This window comes from Xenopus laevis, chromosome 8L (assembly GCF_017654675.1).
Source record: "Xenopus laevis strain J_2021 chromosome 8L, Xenopus_laevis_v10.1, whole genome shotgun sequence".
Classification (NCBI taxonomy): Eukaryota; Metazoa; Chordata; class Amphibia; order Anura; family Pipidae; genus Xenopus; species Xenopus laevis.
The window spans coordinates 70,214,513-70,242,381 of NC_054385.1; the positions used below are offsets into that span (position 1 = coordinate 70,214,513).

Sequence of the window (27,869 nt, forward strand, 5' to 3'; positions counted from 1 at the left end):
TTATATATAGGTGGTTTATTGGTTTTGCACATGAAAACAATTAATTTAGCGAGTATACAATAAACTTTTTAAAAAGTTCAGTTCATGTCCGATCTTATCGCTGCCATGTTTCCTGCGTCTTTTTCAGCGAGGGATGAGGCACAGTTTGTAGGGTCTTGGAATATTTCCTAGGCCACTGCTTTCAGGAGTGATATCAATACTTTTGGGGTCCATTAGTCGTTTTAGCTTGAAGTTTTGTAGGATAGTAGTAAAGAATATAAATAGCTCCATCTGAGCTAGACCCTCACCCAGGCAGATCCGCTTTCCTTTGAAAACAGTAAGAAGCATTAACACAACAAATAAGGTACACCTGCATCTAACCAGATATTGATACTTTTATAAATATATAATTGATCAAGAGTCATCATACAGTAGAAATTAGCCTTTCTAGTAGTCACTGAACAACTTTGCACATCATTATACTGCTAGCTTGGCATTCACTATCATTAGGTGCCCAGGGATTTCCTTCATCACTGTACAGATTTAAGAGCATTTATGTAGAAATAGTCTACCTCCCTATGCAGTTTTGAGAGATGTCGCGAAGTGAATAAAATGCCCTATAACCCTGAACTGCTCCTCATATTTATCTGAAGCTTTTCTTATTTTCATGGAGCTTAATTGCCCATTAAGATGTTAATCTCTCTCTCGAGCCATAATTCTAAGGGGCAGATTTATCAAAATATGATTTTAGAGCTCACCACAGAAAAACTTACACACATTTTTTAATCACTTTTATGATTGATAAATAAATCTGTCCCTCAATGTCAGAATTTACACAGTGACACTTGAGTATAGCAACTATTGAACATGAAAAATAGCATGCTTATCAATGTTATCAGTTTCTTTCTTATGAGTTTCTACAAATACCACTGAAAAGTGTTAAAGTCTCTTCTAAATAAAAAAACCATATCGTATACCTGCTGAGAATGCCATGAACGCCTCATTCTTTTTGAACTCCATATTCTCATCCAGAAAATGAGCAGGATCAAATGAGGAGGGATTCTTAAATTTTGTAGCATCATACTGGGCAGTGCATATCAAGGGCATAATATTTAGACCCTAGAAAAAACAAACACAGGATGCACTAATTGTTCATTAGGGTATTTTAATGGAGCTTGTAAAAATAAATATTTCTTATATTTTCTATCGCTTATCATTTAGTATATCTGTAGCTTCATCTATATTTATAGGGATAGTTCACCTTTTAGTATGTTATAGATGACCCATAACAAATTTTCATTGGGCTTTTATTTAAAATATTTTTTTAAAATAGGTTTTTAAATATTAGTTTTCCTTTTCCAACATGAAGATAGCTGCACAGAAAACCTATTACTCATGGTGAGCTGGCTTAACCGACGGAAAATGTGAAGGGAGGCAGATTACTATGACCAATTGGTTTTAGTTTTGGCGATCTTAATGTTACTTTATGGAAGGTCTTTTTTCAGGAGATTTGTTGTCTGCTGTACAAGATCAACAAGATTGATTGCAAATTGTCTTAGAATATCAGTGTTTACATCATATTAAAAGTTAATTTAAAGCTGAAATACCATTTAATATAGGTATACAGGTATGGAACCTGTTATCCAGAATGCTCCGGACCTGGGGATTTCCAGATAAAGTATATTTCCATAATGTGGATCTTTATACCTTAAGTCTACTATAAAATCATGTAAACATTAAATAAACCCAATAGGCTGGTTCTGCTTCCAACAAGGTACTGTTTGATTATTAAAGAGACAAAAGTAATTATTAAAAAAAAAAATGGATTTGATTATAGAGGAGTCTATGGGAGAAGGACTTTCCATAATTCAAAAGATTCTGGATAATGGGTTTTCGGATAATGGATCCCATACCTGTAAAACTTAATACATTTTGTTTTAAAAGAACACTATGTTATGTACATTAATTTTCTAAATTATTATTTGCTTTAACAGAACATACCGTATATAGCAAATGCCCTGGAATTAATTTAGTTTGATTTGTTGAATTTGTTGTGTGGTTAGTATATACATTTTTTCATTCAAAACCTGGCAACACAAAAGATCTAGGTAAACACAGAACTATACTTGAGACTGATCCTTGGCAAAATGGTGAAATATGGATTTTAAAAGCACATAACTAAGCCAGCAAACATATTATTTCATAACAGGTGAACAATCTGTTGGCAATGAGAACTCTCTCACTAAGGTGTAGTGCAAATCTGTGCAGGGAGTGGCTTTGTTAGTTCTAAAACAAACTGTTCTGTTCTTAAGCATTATAAGTAGATTTAAAGAATATGTTAAATAGCCAAAATTAATTAGATTAACACGCAAAGAGTGTGACTGTTTTGATGTCAAGATGTCCAGAGAGATTAAACGTTGTTGTACAGAAGCAGTTTTCATGTAATGGCTGTATCCCTAAATTGTACCTTTGGCAGTGTATAGCCCCGGAACTCAATATCCCGAGTTACAGTATGTGGGACACTCATGGGGACAATATCAGCAAATCTCAGAATCTCATAAATAACAGCCTCAGTGTACACCATCTTGCTTCTGTCATCCATGCATGGGTTTCTATTTCTGCCAATCACTTTGTCTATTTCTCCTTGAACTTTCTCTATAGGTAAAAAAAAGACAGTTTTTTTTAAGAAGAATTGTGGAGCATGACATTTTTTGGGGGCCGCATAACTGGCAAATCAATAAAAGATATTAATGCGAGAGAGACTGGCAGTTATATTGATCATTGGGCACTTTCTTTCAGTTTAAAGTCTGCTTCAGAAGAGCTACCTTCTACTTCTGGATGTTTGAGTAAAATGAGGAAGCCGTATCTCAAGGTAGATCCCACTGTTTCTGTTCCAGCAAAAAACACATTTACTGTGGTCTTCAGCATTGTCTCATAGTTAAAATGAGAGTCAGTGTGTTTCTTTTCCTATAATATAGAAAAATAAATAGAAATATGCTCAAGTTTGATCAAAAGGAATATATTTATGACTGATCTATGATTGAGATATATATATACGTGTGTATAATATAATATATGCATATATTTTTCCTACCAACTGCATATGTGAAGGAGCAATGTGTTAGTTACGTTACATTAAAGTAAGTTAAATGCACATCATTTTACCTGCTGGATTTTGTTGAGGAAGCAATCAATAAAATCACGTGGGTTGTTGGGGTCAAGTGTTTCTTTGTTCATTTTAAGCCTCTTGGCTACATATGCCCCGAGTTTCAAATAATTCTTGTATATCTTTCTGTGCGGGCCTGGAATTAACTGCATGATCTTCGGGAACACAAAGAGCAGCTGCAAAAATAACAACTGTTACTATGTTTTCCACCATCTATTTGTATTTATGTTTCCAAAATGTGCGCTTTTTAGATTATATACAAGTTTAATAGGATACAGTTATTTCAATAAAACGTGCTAACTTATCTCTAGGTTAACACTCAGAACATAAGAATTTAATCTGAAACACTTCAGAAACAATTCACATTGCTGTCTGGTGATTATTTGTTTTAGCTATCAGAGTGGATGGTCTAACGCTGAGGCAGAGCATACCACTGAACTTTTATAATAAATAAATATGAAATAGGATGGATCATGGTAAATTAGTGTTTGTGGTCACTGGGTTTGGAATTGTAATCGAAACACAACTGTGAGGATAATGGCTGATTTTGCTTCAGAATGTAAACTACTATTTTATCAAAATAATCCAGACGTCCATTTACTTTAATAAATTTGGACCCAATAGTCACCCGCATACAAATTTTGCTCACTTTAAAATTATTTTGACGCCCATTGACTTCAATGTGTTTAGCAAATTTTTTGGCGAAGTGAGTATGCACAGATTCGCCCATCACTAATTATAATACAAAAATTAAAGGAAACAAGGTCTTGTTTATTAAGGTTATGGAAGTAAGTGCTGGAGTGCTAACGGGTGTAAATCTGCAAATATACACAAAGCACTTGCACCTCTACCTATAGTAATGGCAGAATGTGTACTGGGCACTGGATTGAAACTCTCATGCATGGTATAAATTACAGGGTTTGCAAAAAGAACCCCATATGTAAAGCCTGCACCTTGCATCAACTGGTGCTCCTTCCTTAGATGCTAGAGGAAAGGTCTTACTTGGTGATGCCCATATCCTGCATCTCTTCTATGAAGCAACATTCAGTGAGAGGAAAACATTGCACCTGAGGGACTGACAGGTACAAAAAAAACACATTGGGGTTTGCTCACAGCTCATAACTTGGTTGGGGCAGTTTGCACATCAGTGTTTTTGGGATTTGTAGCTATATTAATATTGCTTAAATACAATAAAATTTGACTTACCTGACCCCAGGTGGAGCTCATTAAGTGCCAGCTGTTGTTAATCAGGTACAGCAAGTTTAAAAACTCTGGATCTCTGTAGTCAAATCGGTTGCCAAACACCAAGGAGCAGATAATGTTAGAACCAGCTGAGCTAAAGCCAAATGTTGGGTCAAAAAGCTTCCCTGCCAAAAAAAATAACCATTAGTATCACCAGTGAAAGTGATTGAAACCTTAGACTGTAACTTCACTGTGTATAATGAACAATCGTTGAAAACCACTCTGTAAATGTACTGGAGCTACCTACAGTAAATAAAAGAAAATAACAATATTAATACTCTTCAGTCCTACTGCAGAAAGCCATTTGAAGCATCATATTAAGAAGTCTTTATTATAATAGATTGCAGTTGAGAAGACTAAAGTTTGGCTAACTTTAAATAAGGCTATCAACTCGCACACTGATGCCATTAGCTTTAAGCCTCATTATCACACATGTTGGTAGGACAAGGGTCATTTGTTTCAGCATGTCTGTAAAGTAAAATACTGTATGTTCAGAATGAGTAGTTAATCTATATAACCTTTAATTGCTAAACTGACTTTCCAGTCTGAATCAAGATCAGACAAGGAGGTCTGAAGCCCCTGTACAAAGACATGACTGGTACATGAGTGAAAGATGTCTTCCTTGCATTGTCAACACTAATACAAACATTGCTACAGGAGAGAATCCTGATGAGACTCGGTCTTATGTTAAAGATGATGCTGGACTTCATATATGCCTCATAATCTCTAAATAGGAATATTTGAAATTGTTCATAGTTACTCTGAAGGTTTAATGTGCTTTTGCAGTGGTCTTAAGAAGGGTAGTAAAGCTATTGTAATAGCAGGTGGAATGTTTTCTAATAACCCATGACCACCAATAAGATGTTACTGGTTGTTACTTTCATTTTCAGTTGTTACTTGTTTATTGATTGCTATGGGTAATCAGACACCATGACAGCATTCTTCTCCAACTTTTCTGAAATGCCTCCTACATAAGATTCCTAAAAATTATGACAGGAAATAATGCATTTTACTTCCAGTTTATTTCAGTTTATGTAAGGAGTCATTTACTTTGATCCCAGAAGTACTTGTATCTGGGTCTGGTTGTCCTCAGCGACTAGTGGATATTATTCTTTGTTTCCATGTTTTAAAAAATTGTTGAGGAATTAGATCAATAAGATCAAAGGTTAAAAAGTTACTTGAAAAAAATCCATAGCGTTCTAAAACTATTGTTTTTAGCTTTATTGGCCTATAAAAGTAATAGTTTTTTTTTAAAATAATTGTCTGTTCACTTGCGTAATTGTTCATGTGGAAAACAAACACACTCAGTTGGCTGACTTAATGGCTTTATTTGCTTACAACAGCAGATATGCCTTGTTAGCTATTAAATGCCATGCCAAGTTTTATAGCAACTTGTCTATTTATAAAGAACCAAGGGCTTTTCATAAACAAGGCACAATATATAAGAGATAAAACAGATTAAAACAAACTGTACACATGAGAAACATAGCTAAGGTGACATTGAAAAACTAAAACATCATAGCTACAGATGAAATCCCATTTAATGTTTGGAAGAAATAACAAGTGGGAAAGCCATGTAATTCTTGGAATTTTTTCTTGCCATTGATTACCCTCAGAAAAACTATACCTGGAAATATGGCCAAAACTTAAATTTCCAGCAATATAATGCCAGGCAATTGTGGACTGTCACTCAATCCAAAAACTGAAAAATGAAGAATTGATTTTGTGGCTCTGCCATTAGGCTAATGGCATATGGGTTGTTTTTTTTCCATTTGTGTAGAACAGTGATCCACTGCCTTTAACTACCTGAATGTGTGTGGGCAGTAAGGCATAGCAAACACATGGAGAGGGTTTTGGTGTAGAAATGCTAAACTATGCATGTGCGATTAGTCGTAAGGTGGTTTAGGGTAAATATCAATAGTGCTCTATAAATAAAATGAATGGGTGAGAGCATTAAAGAGATGGAATAACAAAGGTATGTAAGTCTAAGAAAGAAGGAAAGTGTTGATGTAATTTAGAAGGGAAATGTCAGAAATGTTTAAGATCAAAGTAGGAATATGGGCAGGACAAATAACTGAAAGGCCTTGTTGGTGATCAGCTCCATTATTAGTTGAGTTGAAGAGTGGAGAAGATAGTTGAGGGTATGAGCACCAGCAATGCTGGTATCAACTTAAAGGGCTGTATGCTAACTCCTGCACTACCTGTAATGAAGATAGACTGTTCCAGCTGTGAATACAGAAACATATAATTTACATAAATGTACAAAGTCCTCAGAACTAGGTGGTAGCTCCAGGTTTCCCACAGTGGCATGCATCAAAAGAATCAGACGCAGTAGTCACTCTCTCACACAGAACACCAGAAATGATGGCAATTGCATTACCCACATTTCCATCAGACACATTTCAGCTTAATCTAAATAGAACTTTATATGAAAGTTATTGCACTGCTATTATATAATGCAACCTCTGGTTTGGTTATAAATACCTTCACTTTTCCTGAATTCTGCTATCAAATACTGGGCCTCTTCCTTCACTCTTTCTTCTAGGCTTCTCTTCCCCATTCCAAAATTCTTTAGTGTAGTTATAGCAAACCGCCTAAGCTGCCTCCATCTCTCTCCTGTGCCATATACAATTCCTGAAAACACCACAAAAAAGATAATCATTTTCAAGTAAACAGTGCATAGAAGGAAGTAAACTGGTCCCAAAAGAAAAATCTTTTTAAGACCCCATAAAGCACAAAAAAAATATAGGGGCACATTTACTTAGCTCGAGTGAATGAATAGAAGAAAACATACTTAGAATTTCAAACTTTTTTTTTGGCTACTTCGACCATCGAATTGGCTACTTCGTCCTTCGTCCTCGACTTCGAATCAAACCATTCGAACTAAAAATTGTTCGACTATTCAACCATTTCATAGTCGAAGTACTGTCTCTATAAAAAAAACTTCGACCCCCTACTTGGTCAGCTAAAACCTACCGAACATCAATGTTAGCCTATGGGGAAGGTACCCATAGGCTTTCTAACAAATTTCTGATCGAAGGAAAATCATTCGATCGATGGATTAAAATCCATCAATTTAATCGTTCGATGGAACGATATTTCCTTCGATCATTCGATCGCATTGTAATTTTTTTTGCAAATATATTTATAAAAATACACAACATTCAGCATCCTTAATGAGTCCTCTACATGTTTGGGCACCCCATCAGTTACACGGTCAACTTGTCTTGTTGTTGCTTCCCTAAAAGTCTAACCTTGTGGAATTACAGCATACAGCCTTTTTCAGAATTTATACTCCATAATATGAGATACTTTACCCTTTCTAGGATCCATTATCATGGGAAAGTAAAAACTAAACAACATGTAAGTGAAATATAGTTGTGTGTATTTTGAGATTCTTTCATTTATTTAGTGGAGAAAGAACAAACTCTCCGTGGGACTCATGGGTTCTAAATGTTGACAAACTAATCATATTGTATTGCTTACCATTTCCTTTGCTGTACATTTGTACTGCAGGGAATTCTCCTCTTCCACTGAATTCTTCTGCGTGGTCAATAAGAGCCTCCTTCAGGATGTCGTACCCACACAAGACCACAGTAGGGCGTGAACCCAAATGAAAAGTATACATGGGTCCGTACTTCTTGCTTAGCTGTGAAAAGCAGATGTCTCATGTAACTTCTGAATTAATGAGTAAGCCAAAGTCTTGTATCTAAATGTCTCCTTGGCCATTCCTGGGATATCTAGAGTTGCATATAGCCCAAAAGGTTTCCCCTTAACAGAATGCTGTTATATTTCACTTTGGTGTTTCACATTTCATATATTTATATACTTTGTTAGTTTTCTTTATGAGTTATTCAGATAAAGGGTCATTGATCCTGATTTTCTTTGAGATAGTGGCTCTAATACAGAAGGTATCTCTAAAATAACTGCAATAAATCAGGAGAGGGCTTCTAATGTTTGCCAAAAATGGTCATATAGTATGTACAGTATGTATGTATGTCCCCCACTTTAGTAACTTTAGTAACCATATAGTGAGACATTTTTACTCAAAACTACATAATACTTAATAAAATATACAGTTTCAGCCAAAAGTGAGCTTTTTCTTTCACTGTGTTCTTTATAAAAACTATGGGGCCTATTTATTAAACTGCAAATTGTTCTGGTCGAGTTTTTCAAGGGAAAAACTCGATTTTTTAGGGGGGGAAAATCCTACATTTTAGAGATTTATTATACCTCAAAGCTGCTAAAAATCTGAATCCAAAAATGCTCCATCTCACAGTTCTCTATATGTACAGGCAGACCACAAAATTTTAAATCATTAGGCAGGGGTGCAATGAGGTTATTACCACAAAATGGGAACTGTTGTAGCTCCCATCATTCCTAGCTATGGTAAGGTGAACCCAGTAGCAGTCAATAAAAAGGGCAACCATTTAGAGGTGTTAACTTTGAAACAGGGTAATTTCTCCTACCGCACACCTATAGTTCACCAATCCTGCAACTGGTGGTGCGTTTCTTCTGTTGACCTGGCCGGGTCCCTTAGCAACGTATCTGAATAGAAAACGGATCCACACACAGACTGGTTAATGCAGTCGGGGAGTATTCCCTTTTATTCAGCCACCAAACATTCAAATTGAATGTTTGGTGGCTGAATAAAAGGGGATACTCCCCGACTGCATTAACCAGTGTGTGTGCAGATCCGTTTTCTATACACAAACTTTGAAACAGGGGCATAATAGTGGGCCTGGGCCCAGAGCACTCCGATCCCCATCCTCCCGGCTTCCCCCCACGTCCTGCCTTTGCCCACTCCCTGCCCTGGCCGCCTACTCCCCACCCTGTCTCCACCCACTCCCCACCCACCATGCTGACTTGCTGCTCCAATACCCCTGCCGCAGGTAAGAGAGCTGCTAGGGAAGGGGGGTTCTTGTTAGCTTCCTCTATAGTTATGCCACTGGTTTGAAATCAAGTAAGTTACAGGTAAACTTAGTCCCTGTGTAAAATGTATAGTGAAGAAGCAGAATTCTTAATGAATCAGATGAAAGGGAATTTAGGACTGGCCATATCAGGGATGACTTTGACAAAGTTCAAAGCTTAACTTCCATGTATTTTAGCGAGCTTAAATATATTGCAATACAAGGTCAAAAAATCCCTGTTTTGTTTAGAGGGGAGGACATTTTTAAGTAGCTTAGTGTACAACATGTTATATATATATATATATATATATATATATATATATATAGAGAGAGAGAGAGAGAGAGAGAGAGAGAGAGAGAGAGAGAGAGAGAGAGAGAGAGAGAGAGAGAGAGAGAGAGAGAGAGAGAGAGAGAGAGAGAGAGAGAGAGAGAGAGAGAGAGAGAGAGAGAGAGAGAGAGAGAGAGAGAGAGAGAGAGAGAGAGAGAGAGAGAGAGAGAGAGAGAGAGAGAGAGAGAGACTACATAGGTACAGTGCAGGCAGCAGTAGTTGTGGTCTTCCCTCTCACATACTCTTTACAGGTACAGTGCACATCTCAACTCTTACACACACACACACACATTCAGAACCTCTCAAATATGATACAGCTCAGTCAGCTTGAATGCTAATCCCATTTTATAAAAACTTCTACAATCTCCACATATCTTTGCAATCTTCATTTTGATGCCACAATTTGTCAATGAAATGTGCTTACCATGGTATCCCACCCATTCAAGTTTATACTACTACACAGTTATTCACGATGCAGAAACAGCAAAAGTAGCAACTAAATCAATGTTGCCCTCATGCACACTAATATACAATGACAATGAGAGATAGTAGTACAAGCATTGCAAAACACGGAGGCTGGTAGACATATTTATCAATAGACAATGTTTTTAATAAGCAAAATCATCGAGAGAACACTTACTACCCCAAACCAAACTTACATGAACTAGGGACTTGATAAGATCATTTATCTTGACTTGATGCATGTTCCCGATAAATGGGAGTGGCATTGGGCCAGGAGGAAGTCTCCCATGGTGCTTCTTCTTGGACAGTATCAGCATGAATGCTATAAGAAAGAGAAGAAAGAGGATGATGGTGCTGTTAAACTCCATTTTTTGCAGGTATGGAGCAAAAGGAGGCCAGCAGTGTAACAGCTTATTGCATTATGCCCTATATTCAACAAAATCCACGTTTGTCATAAACCTGGAATATTACAACAGTGAGGTTGTGCAAGAGCAATGAACACTGGCCAAATTCCTGTGGTCATTGCTCTTGGTAGTCTGCCACCAGATCAGACTCACTTAAAAAACAAATCTGTGTGATACAAACTTGCCAAGCAAAAAGCAGGATTGAATTTCATTTTTACTGTACAGAGAGAAACTAAAACTTTACATTTGGAATGTTGGGAGCTGGCCACTGTTACTGTGTAAAGTAATTGTAAAGTTCTGCTCACCATTAAATATTTTTTTGATTTTAAAATGGATGCAGTGAAAATATGACTGCATAATAAAAATAAGAAAAACAGATCCTTCTATTCTCACTAATTAAATATAATAAGAATACAGAAATAAAGGAATTGTTTGTTTATATTTTGCTGGATATTTAAGCGTGCTAACTGCAGCAGTCATCACCGTTACAATTCATATTAATTGTAGCAGCCTGCGGGTTTTCTTATTTGTCTGTAGTTCTGTATGCATTTGTGCATATACAAAATCATATGCATCAATGCCCTCTATTTCTTATGCACTGTTGTATGTGCATGAACACTGCCAGAATATATTAGTATGAGATCCCTTATCCAGAAACCCCTTATCCAGAAAGTTCAGAATTACAGAAAGGCTGTCTCCCATGGACTCCTTTATAATAAATTAATCCAATTTTTTCAAAAAATGATTTATTTTTTCTCTGTAGTAATAAAACAGTACCTTATACTTGATCCAAACTAAGATATAATGAATCGTCATTGGAAGCAAAACTATTCTATTGGGGTTATTTAATGTTTTCATGATTTTCTAGTAGTCTTAAGGTATGAAGATCCAAATTACGGAAAGATCCATTATCCAGAAAATCCCAGGTCCCGAGCAATTAGGATAACAGGTCCCATACCTGTATTGATTATGATCTGGTAGCACAGACAAATATTAGTATAAATAAAGGATGATGCTGATTATTAATTCTGGTGAAGAGCAGACTGATTCGGCAACTGGACATATGTCAACTTTTTCATAATGACACCAAAAATTTCAAGACATCTACACACACTATTTAGGTTTTACTGTTTGCTCAGATAGAGGTGAGCAAATACCCAACCGGCTGTTTTAAATCTACAACTGGAAGTTACTTTGAAGCTAGAGCACCCCTATCAATTAGCCAAGCAGCCCAAATAGAAAGGCTTTTCTGCTTACCTGCTCCCAAGCCTAGACCTGAAACGGGCTCTGTGGGGACTGGGGCCTTCTTACCTGCACAATGATTGTCAAATGCCAATGAACAGTAGGAGACCTGGGTAGTGGACTAAGACTATTTATCAACATACAGAGGGAGTACATGTTAGTAATAGCAGTAGTACCTCCTGAGTTGTTGTTGAGAGCGAGAGAGAGATCTGAATTAATATTGGTTAATATTGGTTCCAGAGTAGACATAGTTGACTGCAGACCTCCCAACACGGCTGCATTTTATTTGTAGCTCATAATATTATACTTCCAGGACCTTGCCTTCAAACGGTATATTGTATATTGGTGAGCTCTCTAGAATGTAAAGTCATAGTGAGGTAAAAATAACCTTTGGGACTGGGAACAAATAATGCAGACATATACAGTACATTTTCACCAATTCCACAACACAAACACAATATATATACAACCAATAGCACTTGGAACTTACACACACAAATAGGGCAACTTTCACAAACTAGACAAAATAATTGTTTGCCAACAAACCTCATGCAATCCTTGGCAATCTAGGCAGCCTAGAAAATTGAATACTGGGCATACATGCTGAATAGTAGAGGCAGGGGCGTAACTACAGAGGAAGCAGACCCTGCGCCTGCAGGGGGGCCCAGGAGGTATAAGGGGCCCCATGAGGCCCTAATTAATAAACCATTACAATATATATTGGTAAAACAGGGCAACCTCTCAATATGTTGGGGCCCTAAAATTAATTTGCTGTGGGGCCCAGTAACATCTAGTTACGCCACTGAGTAGAGGCCAGCATAAAAATTTCACACCCTGTTATATCTGCACAAAAAACAGGCAAGCTTACATTGGAACTCCCACATTTTCATAAACAGCTGCCCTAATAGCTTATTGGGTCCATTAAAGGAACAGTTCGGTGTAAAAATAAAAACTGTAAATAGATAGGCTGTGCAAAATAAAAAATGTTTCTAATATCGTTAGTTAGCCAAAAATGTAATGTATAAAGGCTGGAGTGACTGGATGTCTAACATAATAGCCAGAACACTACTTCCTGCTTTTCAATTCTCTAACTCTGAGTTAGTCAAGGACCTTAAAGTGATACTAACACTAAAAATTTTCTTTTCAAAATATTAACCTGCATTAAAGGTTACCTATACGTCATGTTATTTTTCGCTGATAGTTCTGCTTTTGTAAGTAATTGTCACTTGGAGTTCCTAAACATGACTGTTTTGCCAACCTGCCAAGGTTATTTTCTGATGTCAGTATCTCTTTAAGGGGGGCCACATGGGACATAACGGTTCAGTGTGTTTGCAATTAATCATCGGCATGCAATTTAGATTCAAAGGCAAACAGTTACAACCCATGTGACCCCCCTCAAGTCACTGGAAACAATCACTGGAAACCAAGAGAGCTCCAAAGTAGGAAGTTGTGTTCTGGCTGTTATTTTAGACATTCAGTCACTACAGTCTTTATACATTACATTTTTGGCTAACTAACTATATTAGAAACATTTTTTATTTGCACAACCTATTTACCCAGTTCTAATTTTTATACTGAATTTTTCCTTTAAATTCATAAAATTCCTAGTTCAAATGGCCATACATTGTAACACAACAGCCTTTTACAAAGGGCTTGTTGCCTGTTATACAAATAAAAAGTGATTATGAGGGTAGGACAAAGACCTCCTGAATAGTGAGTGCTTGACACTGACCTAATACTTCTTTTCCAGCTCATGGGACTAAAATGGCCACATACAGTACTTGCTGAAACATTGACCAGGTCTACTTTATCTCATGGAGTCAAATGGGCAGAAACATGATGGAGGCAGTAAACATGGTGCATTTTGGAACTAGAGCTTGACAATTAACTGTTATATTGTTATTAAATGCTAAAAAATAAAAACTTTTGATAGGCTAAACTAAGAGACCTAGGTTTAAATGACTCCCTTTTTTATACAAAAAACTCTTATACCACTACATTTTATGTGAATTTTTCTCTCATGTAATGCCAATTTCTACTATGCAGGGCTGCCTCCTGTTCCTGTTCCACTTGCCCTCCCCCTAAAGCCATTTAGAAATGTGCTATGAGTAACATAAAACTGTTCACAGGCAATATAACCCTGAGTTTCTCTCTCTAATATGTACACCATCCGTGAAGGGGAGTTTAAACCGGCTACCAGCTACACACAGAAGTTGTGAACGACGCACTGCTCAACCTTGATACCCGCATCAACTCATCGAATGTGTTTAACTGCTTTGATCCATTGGGTTGTAGTGCTTAGTGATGTTCAGCAGCAAAACCACTGAGCACTATTCAAACAGTTATTTTTCATGGAGGAAGAGGTTGTTCCATCATGGAAAACTAATTTTTGAATCCAAAATAAATGTTTTACTTGATAATTAAGCCCCTAATTTAGTTAGATAATGAAGTGGGAGATTTCTTTATGAAAGGATTGTTAACTGTGCCGTACTGAATTTCAAGCTCCATTCAGTCAGAACAATTTCTTACTTGTTGTGAGCAGAATAATACACGTACACATTTTTGTAATTAGATATTATTTCTTGAATTTATTTTTATTATATGATTATTAATATAAATAGAAGGTCAGAGTATATGACAAATGATTGTAAGTTTAGCATGCTGTACATATTGTATTTAATCTAAAAAGAATAACAAAGCATTCAATGAAATTCCTGAAATCTTGCTTATAAAGTAAAAGAAAAATACATTGTATAATTTCAGAGTAATGTAGTAAGCAATTTTTATACTGCTTCACATTGGTGGTAATTGTACCTCCAAATTTATTGGGCAGTTCTATGTCGCCATTACAACTCTGCAAAGACGTATTGCATAGTTGCCAATATGTTGTAATCTTTAGAGGTGGCCATACTCAGGCTGATTTAGGCTGCTGATGTGACCCTTTCAGACTGAGCCTGCAGCTTATTCTGATTTTTTTCAGTTTGATCAATATCTGGACAAAAATCGTGCAAGGAGCATATTGGAGCATAAGTACAATCTTTACCCAATGACTCTCCCTAGCCACATTAGAATCGGTTCACTGGTTTGGGGACCAAATTATTAGATCATCCCAGCTCAACGTGTTTATGATCAAATCAGTAAAAGATCTGTGTATGGCCATCTTAACACGGAACATGTCCTCTATAATGTGAATACTGTTGCAGAATGTCTAAAGAAGCTTTTGGGGTAAATAATAATCTGATTTAAAAGTTCATTGAAATGACTTAAACGTTTTCAAAAAGTACAGGACAAAGCAGAACTATGTTGGTTGTATAGCTCCATATTTTAGTGCTATGTTGTCTGCTAAATTAATAGAATAAATCTGCTAAAACTATATACTGCAGTACTAGACTAACTTGTAGTAGAACCCACATATTTAATTACATCAGACTGATGAAAGTCCATTTATTTGTAGAACTGGATTATGTCTACACATAACATGATTTTTATATGTTAGTGAGCCTAAAGAATTCAAATTAAGTGGCATATTAAAGAATCTTACCAAACTGGTATATATATTTAAGTAAATATTGCCCTTTTATATCTCTTGCTCTGAACCACTATTTACTGATGGTCTCTGTGCTGCCTCAGAGATCACCTGACCAGAAATACTACAACTCTAACTGTAACAGGAAGAAGTGCTGAAGCAAAAGATAGAACTCTGTCTGTTAATTGGCTCACGTGACCTAACATGTATGGTTTGTTTGTGTGCACCGTGAATCCTACGATCCCAGGGGGTGGGCCTTATTTTTTAAAATGGCAATTTTCTATTTAGGAATACCCGACGGCACATACTACTAAAAAGTATATTATTATGAAAATTGTTTATTTACATGAAGCAGAGTTTTACAAATGAGCTGTTTTATGCAATATATTTTTATAGAGAATTATATTGTTCAGGGGTATAGTTTTCCTTTAAGAACTAATTTTAGTAGAAAAAAGGTATTAGTATCACCCATATTCTTGGTGCAGCCTTCAATACCATATAAGTAAGACACAAATTAAACTGGATCCAATACACTAGCGAGGAATGAAGCAGAGCTTGTAGGGACAGGGAACATTCCCAAAGCCACTCAAATGAGGTGTAAGGTCCAAATCGTCTGTGTCCACTGGAGAACTTAGTGTAAAATTCTGTAGTACGGTTGAAATAAACAGAAAGAGTTCCATCCGAGCCAGACCCTCCCCAACACATATTCTCTTCCCTGTGCAGTAAGAAAAGTTTATGGGAGGCAAAATTAGCAGTGAAACATCAATACAATAAGCTTTGACAAAAACCTCAATTAATTACATAATTTTAACAAAGCTAGACTAAGGGGCATATTTATTAACATTGGAGACAAACATCACCTGTGATGTTGCCCATAGCAACCAATAAGATTTAATAAGTTGCTATGGGCAACATCATTGATGATGTTTGTCTCCAACTATGCCCCTAACTAAAGCTAACTGCTGATTGGATGCTATGAGTTACTGCACAAGTGCACAGCTTGTCACCTGTGATATTAAGATAATTAATGGAAGACTTATATTGACTGTAGTTCACCCTAAATGTAAAATCAGCTGTTTTTGGTAGACACTTTACTTGTAATGGTGCAGACATGGGTGTTTTGATTACTGTAGTCCTTTCAGGGATAATATTTTGATCTCAAAACATCTATATGCACCTGACCTCATGTTTGATATTGATACATATCACGTATTACAACTAGAAGGAGCTAGGTCTTCAGAGACAATCTTCCCTTTTTAAATATTTTACTGATTTTAACTTAGAAATATATAGTTCAGACACTCTAATAAAAAGTGTTGAGTAGTCAACTGGCTCAAGAACAAGAGTAGGATCCAAGTACCATTAAATTCCACAACTTTAGTTTAGAATGTACAGTGTAGGCCCCTAGAAGTCTATTAAGAGAATAGTGAAGTGCAACATATTCCTGCAGTAAAATAGGTCCTATTTAAAATTAGCAATGGTTCATTATCACTTATTTGACACAGGTAAATTAGTATAGAGAATAGTATAATATAGAGTCACACACACACCTGGTTTAATGTGGCAAATAAATTTGTAAGTAGTCAGCTTGTTCTTAAACGACTGGTTAAGCAATATAATACAATTCCCGTAATTTTACATTAATGAACATACCTGAGGAAAAAGGCATGAATCCATCATTTTTACGAAACTTTCCATTTTCATCTATGAAATGTCCAGGATTGAATGAATAAGGGTATTTAAACTGCTTTGGGTCATGCAGAACAGAGCTAAGCATTGGATATACTGTGGTACCCTAAAAATGAATTGAAAGAAAATTTTCATGGAATGTGGCAAATTTGATATTGCCCAAAAATAACTGATTTATATTAAGTGTAGCATGCTGTACAGAACATTCCTGAAATATTTATTAAGGAAACGGCAAAGAGACTCATTTACCAACACTAAAGTTCTGATTTATTAATGCTCGAGTTTCCAGGTTCCAGCATTGGGTTCCTAAAACTACACCTGAGTTCACAAAGTCATGTGCGATTGTGCAGTTTCTGCATCCAAATACCTTGGTTTGCCACCAATTTTATTTTTTTGTTAGGGAAAAAAATCAGATCGGCAGCAAGCCAAGGTATTTGGATGCAGAAACCACATGTGACTTTAGGAACTCAAATATGGTTTTAGGAACCGAATACTTGAATATTAATAAATCTGTCCCTAAGAAAATCATTGCGATGACCAGTAGAAATCAATTCAAATTTTGTTTGATCAGTCTACTGTAAGTTAGACTTTAGCACCTGATTTAGTACATTACATTTAAATATTTTTACTCAAATATTTTGGTGGTTATTTGTCAAAATCCAATTTGCTATTTTAAATATAAAAAAGCCAAAACTAAACCAAACTAAACTAGAATGCACAATTTACCCTTATTTATCATTAATAAAATCCTGGCCGAATCCCGAACTGAATCCTGGATTCGGTGCATCCCTACTAAATACCATATAGTAGTTTAAAAGTCCTGAACATGAGACTTGGAGGTTTATTTATCAAAAGTCTCATTTTTGTGGTTTAACTGCTTTAGAAACCATGACTAAACTCACAAACTCCAAAACTAAGAATGTCATGAGAATCATTTAAATATCTGAATAAAAAATTACGAATTAAAAATTACACTTAGGGGCAGATTTACATAGGGTCGAATATCGAGGGTTAATTAACCTCGATATTTGACTGCCTAATGTAAATCCTTCGACTTCGAATATCAAAGTCGAAGGATTTACCGCAAATACTTAGATCGAACGATCTATCGAACGATTTTTCTTCGACCAAAAAATTGCTAGGAAGCCTATGGGGACCTTCCCCATAGGCTAACATTGCACCTCGGTAGGTTGTAGGTGGTGAAGTAGGGGGTCGAAGTTTTTTTTAAAGAGACAGTACTTCGATTATCGAATGGTCGAATATTCAAATGATTTTTAGTTCGAATTGTTCGATTCGAAGTTGTAGTCGAAGGTCGAAGTAGCCAATTCGATGGTTGAAGTAGCCAAAAAAATCATTCGAAATTCGAAGTTTTTTTTCTTCTATTCCTTCACTCGAGCTAAGTAAATGGGCCCCCGAATGATAACCTAAAAAACTGCAAATACCTTGAAAACCTCTAAAAATTCATGTTTTGCTGGACAATTCGGAAAAAAAAATTGGAAAATCTCTAAAAGTCTAATTAAAACAGTACAATAGAATCAGCGCAGCTTCCATTGACTTCTGTAGGTCCTCGAAAAGTTTAGCCTGGCAAAGCTTATTATTGCTGGTTTTTGTGGTTTTTACATTAAATAAATCTCAAATTTTTAGAGCTTTTTAAAAAATTTAGAAAACCACAGATTTTTAGAGATTTGTGGAAAAAAACGGAAATTTGATTGTTAGTAAATGGGACCCATAAAAAATATGCACAAGAGAATAGATTCACATAATTCCACAATAGCCAATCGTTCAACATAAAATTCGAATGTTGAAATATATAATACATTTATTTACATATTGCATATATTTCAATCTCAGGGTCAGAACAATTGCCTAAATTATTTGTTGTTAGTCAATTTGCATTATTTGCCAGCGATATTCATTTAATTATTCACGTTTAATGAGTTAATACATATGTGTTTGAAAGTTTTGATTGGAGGTCATGGAATTCTCACCTTTGGAATGGAATAACCCTGAAAATGAATGTCCCGTGTCAGTTTGTGGGGAAGTCCCATGGGTATAATGTCAGTGAATCTCTGAATCTCATGGATAACAGCATCTGTGTATGGCATGCGGGAACGGTCTTCAATACATGGAGCGCGATTCCTGCCAATGATGCTATCAATCTCTTTATGGATTCGCTCTATGGGAAAAGGATTTGGTTCATCATGCCAATCCATTTTTGGTTAAATGTAATGGGTTTTATACAAATGATAGAAAATTACAAATCACAGCAACAAACCTTTCCTAAATTAACCCTTTCCTTCACTCCAGCTCTGCATTCAACCTATCTGGGGGGTGGTGATTTCTTTTGACTGTACTCAAACCAACAACTGAATGTGACTTTAGTTTTGCTTTCAGATTTTGCCTTGTTTAGTGCAAGAAATGTAAAAAACATCCATATTTCATAAAATATAACAATGGGCAAAGCAATAGACATAAATTGTGTTCAGCACAAACCCTAGTTATTGAGTGAATGAACTGGGTATACTGCCCCTTTAATTAGTTTAATGTTTTTTCTCATTTCCTTAGGACAATTCTTGCTCTGTCTAGTATTCTGCCTACTTCTTCCTCAGCCTGTGTACAGAATTCTCTAGCGTTCAAGTATGGGTGCCTTCCATTTGTTTTTCTTTGTCTGTAGGGCAGCCCTAACCGGTAAATTATATATCACAAGATATCAGAGCTTGCCTTTGGGTTCCCTTCTCATTGCCCCACTGTGTGCCAGCAACATTTGCATGTGCATCAAAAAGTAGATGTCAAAATGAAAACTCCTAAAGTTAATAGAGGTGGATTCAGTTGCAAGAGGTTTATTTTAAACCTCACTGTATACATGGCTACTGTACAACATCATGTAACACCTCACTCACACTCACATTTATTGAACCAGTGTCTCTGTCTCAACTTGATAAAGGTCTCTGTTGAGAACAAAACATTGGGTCAATAAATGTATTCTGTTCACTAAAGACCTGTGAACTCTTTGTTACAAGATGCTTTCTAATTTCTAGACTTCTTCAGGCATGTAACCTTATTAAATGGATTTTTTTTGGACACTTTTGGCCAATATATGTATATATCATGGCCTAGTCTGTGTAGTCTAGTGCAGGGTTGACTCCCCAAGGTAGCTTAATAATACGGGCATTAAGTCTATGCCTCATGACTTCCACTGCTTGGCAAGATTTCTCCTCACCATAACACTTGGAGATGGACATCTCCAAAATAATATATGTTATAAAAGGATCTCAAACAAGCCCATAAATCTTCATATACTGTACCTTCAATATCTGGGTGCTTAAGGAGAATCAGCAGGCCATATCGCAGTGTTGTGCTGACAGTTTCTGTTCCAGCACCAAACAGATCAAATGTGGTGTTAACAGCACCCAGCATGTGAAACTCAGTCTGGGGCACATCCTTTTCCTAAAGCAAAAAGTGGAAAAAGTAACTGGTTTTGGCTTCATCCAAAATATAATGTCATGTTTTATGCCCAATTATATTACTGTATCAAATTTCCAGGTACATCTGTTTGTAAACAAAAACCTGTTTTTTATCATGAGATATTTAAGAAACCTCAAATTTCCAACCAGCTCAAAAGAACCCACATTCAGTTAGGCAGACTGTTGTTTTGTGGCCGCAAAAATGGGCCAGTAATCTGCCACCAAGATATTGGGTGGCCCAATTGGTAGCCACTGTTGCTAGAATATGCCCTTTAACTTACAAATTACAAATGTATCTATCTCATCAGCAGTTACACATTCACTCTCCTCTCCTTAAATGGGTAATATGGACCTACCTGTTGCATTTTTATGAGGAAACAGTCAAGAAAATCTCTAGGAGAACTAGGGTCAAGAGTCTCTTTATGCATGTTGATCCTTTTCTTAATAAACTCATGAATGACATCAACAGATTGGAATATTGTGTTATGGGGCCCTGGGAGCTTACCCATGACTTTTGGAAATATATTGTACAACTGAAAGAAAAAAAGTACATTTTAAGGCACAAGCACAAACTCAATCTGTGTTAATACAAAGTTAGTCGTCCTTTAAACCATACTAAAAGATATAAATAAATCATATCCAGTATAATAATATATATGTATATACAAGAACACAGCACGGCACTGGTTTATCAGTTCATCAACTGCATTTCATTCTATTGAATCAACCAGTATTTTATTAATTCATTCATAGGGGCAAATTCACTAAAGGGCGAATTATCGGCAGCAAAAGCTTCACCACACTTCGCCAGTGAAAATTTGTTACCACTACCCTAATTCACTAAAATGCGAAGTTGCATCCTGGGTGCCGAACGCTGACTTTTTGCTAGCGTTACTTTGGCAATGTGAGCGTTTCAAAGCCAAATGACGCTAGCAATCGCTTCTGCCTAGTAAAACTTCATTAGTCAATTAACGGTTAGGTCAATTTGAATAGGTCGGGTACATTAATGTCGTATGGATGTCTTTATTAGAGATGTTGGTACAAATGCTTGAAGTGGCCACTTTTATTACAAATGTCCAAGGAATAAAGACAAAAGAGAAACTCTAATACCCTACACACGAGCCCACCCTAAAACAAATGTTCCATGCCCCTCAAATGTCTGGGGAAAAATGTTAATACAAAAAAGTTTAATAGGTAGGACTTTTGCAACTTTAATGATGTAGCGAACATTTTAGCAGTTCGCCTGGTCTGAGGTGGCAAAGGAAACTCTGACGAAAGAGGTAACGTTCAGTAAAATTGCATCTTAGTGAATTTGCTGAGTTATGCCTGTTCACTAGAGTGAAAAGTCGTCTGGTGATAGAGTGTGAACGAACGCTAGCGACGGTCCCGTTTGCTACCGAATTGTCGCCTACTCCTGCTAGTAAATTGACAAAGTCCCTGCAGATGGGATTTCACTAGCGTTAGCCACTTCACCCTTTAGTGAATCTGACCCATAGCATCTATCTTTTCCCCCACAATGTCAAATAATTCATTAGGCCTGGACATTTACAAATGACAGTGCTTGATCAGGTTCCAGGTCAGACTGGGGGGGGCAGAGGCCCACTAGAGCTGCTGTCTCAGGGTCCACCCTTTGCCCCACCCCTGCCCTAAAGCCCCCTCTGGGGCCCCTGCCGCAACCCCCCTCCAGCCTACCCCCTCTACCTTTTTTCTTTTGTCAACTGGGACAGAAGAGGGAGGTCTGGGCCAGCGGGGCGCATGACAGCCGGGGCCCACCGGAGTTTTTTCCTGGTGCCCAGTCTGACCCTGGGTTCCCCCTTAATTAAGTGACAGTTAGTCTAGTTTTACAAAGTAAAGCCTCCCAGTTCAGAGCAGGCCACCCACCAGGCCCGGACTGGCTATTTGTTTGTTCGGGCAATTGCCCGATGGGCCGCTCTCTAGTGAAATGTAAATGGGCTGCTGCCATTCACTCTCCTAAACTGCTAACTCGCAGCACCGTTTAAATCACTAACCTGTTGATAAGAAGCTGGTCCTGCGCATGTTCCTTTTTTCGGCAAGCTGTAACAAGTGAAGGGTTTGGAAGCAGCATTGCTTCAAGATCGGCAGGGCTGGGCCAGGCTAAAGCAACAGATCCAGCTGGAATGATTTAAGAAAAGCAGCAGGTTCCACACTATCTATTCTAAGTAGGGGATTCCCCAGGTAGTTACAATGTATCGAAGTCTCCCGGCCTGGGCTGCTAGGAAGAGGGTGGGGCACACAGAGAAGGAAAGTAGAGCAGGACCTGTAACTGAAGTTCTACATCATCTTTAACAGAAGGTAAAAGCTCAGCTTAGATGATTGTTTACCTTTTTATTTCTTTGCTGCTTATTTATGATTTTTTTTGCTGCTTCCTATGAGTTTTCCTTTAGGCCTATAAATATGCACTTATTGTTTATTAACCACCATTTTCTAGTTCCAAAATTTCTAGTACATGTTTTAATCATACTGTGCTGTTATGAATAAGTATCAAAGGTTTCTAGCCTGCCTGGTAATTTGCCAATGAATGTGAACTCCCAGTACATTTTACACAGAGGGCCACAAGTGGATCAGCTCTGACCCAATGGATAAGTACAGTTCTTGTGTTTGCTACACTTAATACACCATATACTGTATGTCAGTGAATTAGAACAGAACTGTGTAATTTAGTCACATATAAAGGGAATATGGTAAATACTTAGTGGCTGCTCCAAAAGGTTACCGATAATAACTTTTAGTTGGTATCTGTTTAAAGAGGTAGTGACATGTTCTGATTTTAACAGGACTATGTCACCTTTGTTCTACAACTTTTTTTGAAGGAGACAATTGTGTAAAAAATAATAATGTACCAGTGCATTATACACATTTAGATATAGAAGGAATGTGCTTAAAAAAAGTAGTGTGTCAGGCTGATTTATTGAATATTTCTGCAAAAACCCTAATAATCCGTCCCTTCCTGTCCTGCTCCCTGAATTCCCAGGCTGTGCACTCAGCTCATTTCACTGTAAAACAGGAACCAATCAGCAGCTAGCAGGACCTGATAGGGAACTGAAGCCTTTCTTGTTTGACTGCAGGGCTGTGATTGGTTGTCCCCCTTCTACTGTGCTTCAGGTAGAGAACGTTAGGACACGCCCACCCCTCATTTGAAACAGGGACCAGTGAACATCTATAGGGAGCTCTAATAAAGGGGCCATTTTTAAAGATAATTAAAATTACTTATCCTATATGTCTCCTTTAACTGTAAATGTACATACATCTATGTGGGCTGCTTTGCTTTTTTTGCCAGGGCTGCTTTTTATTCCCAGTCCGGCCCTGCCACCCACAGCACATACCAAAACTGCCAAAGTACTCTCAGCAGTCTCTCCAGATGCTTTTACCTAATACTGATATACATCCAGAATCAGAGCCCATTGGGATTTTCTCTGGGGTTTCAGTTAGACCCTGACAAGGGCTGTGTCATGCTGTACCAATAAATGTATTATTTATCAAGGGTCAGAGTTGGGGAAATTGATATTCTTCAAATTGATTGCAGTTTTTGTATCAATTACCTTTTTCTCCTCAAGTGGGTTTTTTTTTCCTATGAAATATTTTCTTCTAAAAATGTAAAAAAATAAAAGCTTGCCACCTGAAACTTGGCAAGCTTTTTCATTTTTATTTTTTATGATTTCCAGAGAAAATAGCAATCAATGCTAAAAGAAGTCAAGACATAGAACATGTCATAATAATCAGCCCTGATGTTCAATAACAAAAGAGAAACGCTTACCTGCCCCCAAACAGAACTTACGCCTCTGAAAGTTTGATTTAAGAAATCTAGAAGCCTAAGGTATTCTTTATCTTCATATTCAAACCGGTCTCCAAATACGATGGAGCAGATTACATTGGAAACAGCTTTGCTAAAGTAAAATGTTGGATCCACAGGCTGGCCTAGGTTAAAGAAGCAGATTACAACATTAGATGAGTGACCGACATGAATCTCATTAGTATATAAGTTATTTTCCTTCATTTGCAAACATTCTTTATTCTTCAGTATAATTCCTATTTGGAGAATTATTATATGGCTTCTACTTTTACAGCACAAAGCAAGAAGCAGGTGGCTGCAGCAACAGGAGCTCAGCCTAGAAAAAAGAGGTTTTCATTTAGTGATCCCTAGAATGGCATATGCATCAGGTATGCCCAAAATCTAAAGGCACCAGATCCCATCTGCTCCTGCACATGGACTAGGTGCATTGCATATACAGTTAAGTGTAAAAGGAGAACAACAAGACTGATGGCACACAATGAGGTTTCAGTTCTATGTTCTCCTGTTTAACCTGCTTGCCATAGCCAGTGTCTGCCTAAAGCTGAGCATTTTCCATTTTTTCAAATGGTAAGCCATGTCAGGTGGGAAATGGTGTTTGGATTGTCATGGTTCTCCCTGATAAGACCATGGAAGTCACATGTATCATAAAACTAAAGAATTTGTTAGTATCATTTTTTGTTATTATCACTCAACGGTGCTACGTGCAGTATTTTCTGTCCATTTTACATTCTACATACAAACAGATTATGGTACATTTTTCAAAATGTTATGTACTGTGGAGATATCCACCTTTGGTGTTTTTGAATTCTTTTGCAAGGAAACGGGCCTCTTCTTGGATTCTTTCCTCTATGCTTCTCTTTCCCATTCCAAAATTCCTCAAAGTTATCAGGGAAAATCGTCTTAGCTGCTTCCAGCGTTCTCCATTACTAGCAATAACCCCTAAAAGAAATGAGTGAATAAGTGCAGAGCTACAGTATATAGAGTCGAGTATAACACAAGCAGAACTGAGCGCATGGATAGGTAGTATGCTCCCACTGAAGAGTAAGAAGGGAACAACTTGCAACATGGAAATCTCAGGGACTACAGAAAATGGTTTAAAATGAAAATGAAAACTTTTGGTGCAAGACTTAATATGCATTTATGGTTGTTTTCCACAGATATCTTTCCCAATATTAACCCTCACAGAAGAAATGAAACATATCGTGCATAACACAGACAGCTGCTAATTGAGGTCTGGGAGTTAAGCAGGTCACACACAGGCTGATAAAAGATGCCAACTCGACCACTTCTTGGTCTTTGTATGAGGCCTTTCAAACCACAGAATTGTCCAGATATCCATCTGGCAATTTTAAAAATTCCATTGTTTGAGGACTGCATTGGCACAGCACACAGATGGACCAACTGGGCAAAAAAATGGCCAGCTTTAATTGTTCATACCGATAAGAAGTACAGAGGGAAACAAATATGGAACATGGAATGCACCTATTGCATTAATTGTATCTGCATGAGGTCTTGATGCACTTATTTAAATTCTTTACAGATTTTAAGCTAAAGTGTGCCCGAGAAGCATATTTTTATATATATATATATATATATACAGTATAATACACAAAAGCCATGAATATCATGTAAATTATATCCTTATAAACGGTGAGTTCTGATGTCATCAGTTATAAACGGTGAGTTCTGATGTCATTTCTGTCACATGACTCATTGAAATTTGTGTATTATAATAAATAAAGTACCCCCAGTTGTAAAATATGAGGATATTAGAAGTAACCTCGGAGTTCCATGACCTGTATAAAAGCACTCGGCCTTCGGCCTCGTACTTTTATATGGTCATGAAACTCCTCGGTAACTTATAATATCCTTATATTTTACAAGAGGGGGTACTTTATTCACTATATATTTATATATATATATATATATATATATATATATATATATATATATATATATAATACACAAAAGCCATGCATATCTTGTAAATTATATCCTTATAAACGGTGAGTAGTGATGTCATCAGTTATAAACGGTGAGTAGTGATGTAATTTCTGTCACATGACTCACTAAAATTTAAAGTACCCCCATTTGTAAAATATGAGGATATTAGAAGTTACCTCGGAGTTCCATGACCTGTATAAAAACACTCGGCCTTCGGCCTCGTGTTTTTATATGGTCATGAAACTCCTCGATAACTTATAATATCCTTATATTTTACAAGAGGGGGTACTTTATTCACTATATATATATACACACACACATATATAATTATTTAGTCAAGCAACAACCTAAATGAGTTATCCTGGTTCTGTGAAGACATAGCATTAGGTCTCTTGTGTGTAAAAAAAAAACCTAAAACTAGTTCTTAAAGTGTCATACCATGACCTCCATGGGACATCTTGTCCAGTAGGGGCATATATCCACGAGCACCAAATTCCTCTCCGTTGTCATTGAGAGCCTCTTTGACAATGTCACAGTTGCACAAAACCACAACTGGCTCCATGCCCAAATGAATGGTGTACACTGGGCCATACTTCTTACTAAGCTATAGAAGTATAATAAAAATACATGTTATAATTGTTAGTTTTTTGTAATGAACAAAGATTATACTGGAATAATGAAAGCCAGAAAAATACGTAACAAGACAATGTACATTGGGGGAAAATGTAAAAAGATGAATTATTTTCTATGAACAATCACACTTGCAAGACAGAAGTTTTCATGGTAATAATGAATTGCTCTAAGTATCAAATGACCATTAATTTGGTATATGACATCTATATAAGGGCAGCTTTACATACAATTTAAATACAGAACAACTTTTCTTGTACAGTAAAGTACAGTAAGGAAAATGGCAGACGGTGCTTTGAGTGCCATGCTTTTATAAGTTTATCTTGTAAACCTTGTAATAGTAGCCTGAAAACATGGTCAGCTACTGTCAAGTTACATCTAATGTTGATCTACACCTTCTAGCAATAACCCAAGAAAACCAAAGAAAAAGTAAGACCTAGTAACTCTGTTGTACTGTATGAGCCTAAAATCTGTAAGCTGTATGCTACAACACCACCTTTACCTCAAGAAGGGATTTGAAAACCTCTTTGCCTTTCAGCTGCAGAAAGTTGCCCAGGAAGGGCAGGGGTGTGGGTCCTGGGGGCAGTTTGCCCTTGCCCTGGCGTTGTATAACTTGTATCGTATTTAGGAGCAGGAATAGTACACAGATTACAAGCAGCCCTGCAGTTGCTCCCAAGATCTCCATGCTGGCTATCCTTTCCTGCAACCACTACATCTGTTTATTTGCTTCTAGTATTTATACAGCCCTGCTAAAAGGCAGAATTTGGAAAGCTGCCCGCAGGTTACCTAAGATCTGTCCTCCCTTTGCTTTGTCTCTTTAGAACATTCCTTATGTAATTCTTCAAGAAGGTTAGTCTCATAGGTGTGACACTTTCACCTGTGAATATGTAAATATATTTGTCCTGCCATGGGCAAACATATATTTGTCCTGCCATGTGCCCCCTGTTGCCCTAAGCCTCTCATTACATTTTAGCTTTCTAGGTGAGATTTTTTTGCAAAGATTATTTCCCTGAAAAAACAAGGATGTACAGTACACTATTCAAAAATGGCTGGGTTTATCCTGCGGTTAATC

General features: G+C 37.0%; 1 protein-coding gene across 3 annotated transcripts; it reads right to left on the bottom strand.

Annotated features, from left to right (window-relative positions):
* cyp2a6.12.L (cytochrome P450 family 2 subfamily A member 6 gene 12 [provisional] L homeolog) lies at nt 1–27,517 on the bottom strand. 3 transcript variants are annotated; one of them, XM_018228858.2, is made up of 17 exons: nt 27,300–27,517; nt 26,606–26,771; nt 25,013–25,162; nt 24,188–24,348; nt 20,769–20,945; nt 20,254–20,395; nt 18,937–19,124; nt 16,913–17,054; nt 10,285–10,409; nt 7,874–8,036; nt 6,872–7,021; nt 4,352–4,512; nt 3,145–3,321; nt 2,805–2,946; nt 2,447–2,634; nt 957–1,098; nt 1–305 (listed from the first exon to the last, which is right to left on the bottom strand). In XM_018228858.2, exons 1-17 carry the CDS (start codon nt 27,480–27,482, stop codon nt 124–126), a joined length of 2,739 nt encoding a protein of 912 aa, XP_018084347.1. In that variant the 5' UTR covers nt 27,483–27,517; the 3' UTR covers nt 1–123.
* Between the last annotated feature and the right edge of the window lie 352 nt (nt 27,518–27,869).

Excerpts from the sequence above, each read along its gene's own strand:
- cyp2a6.12.L (XM_018228858.2), bottom strand. The coding sequence starts at position 27,482 with ATGGAGATCTTGGGAGCAACTGCAGGGCTGCTTGTAATCTGTGTACTA. Across the intron at positions 24,349-25,012 it reads AGAATTCAAAAACACCAAAG|GCCAGCCTGTGGATCCAACA; the intron begins GTGGATATCTCC and ends TCTTTAACCTAG. Across the intron at positions 3,322-4,351 it reads TGAGCTCCACCTGGGGTCAG|CTGCTCTTTGTGTTCCCGAA; the intron begins GTAAGTCAAATT and ends TTATTTTTGCAG.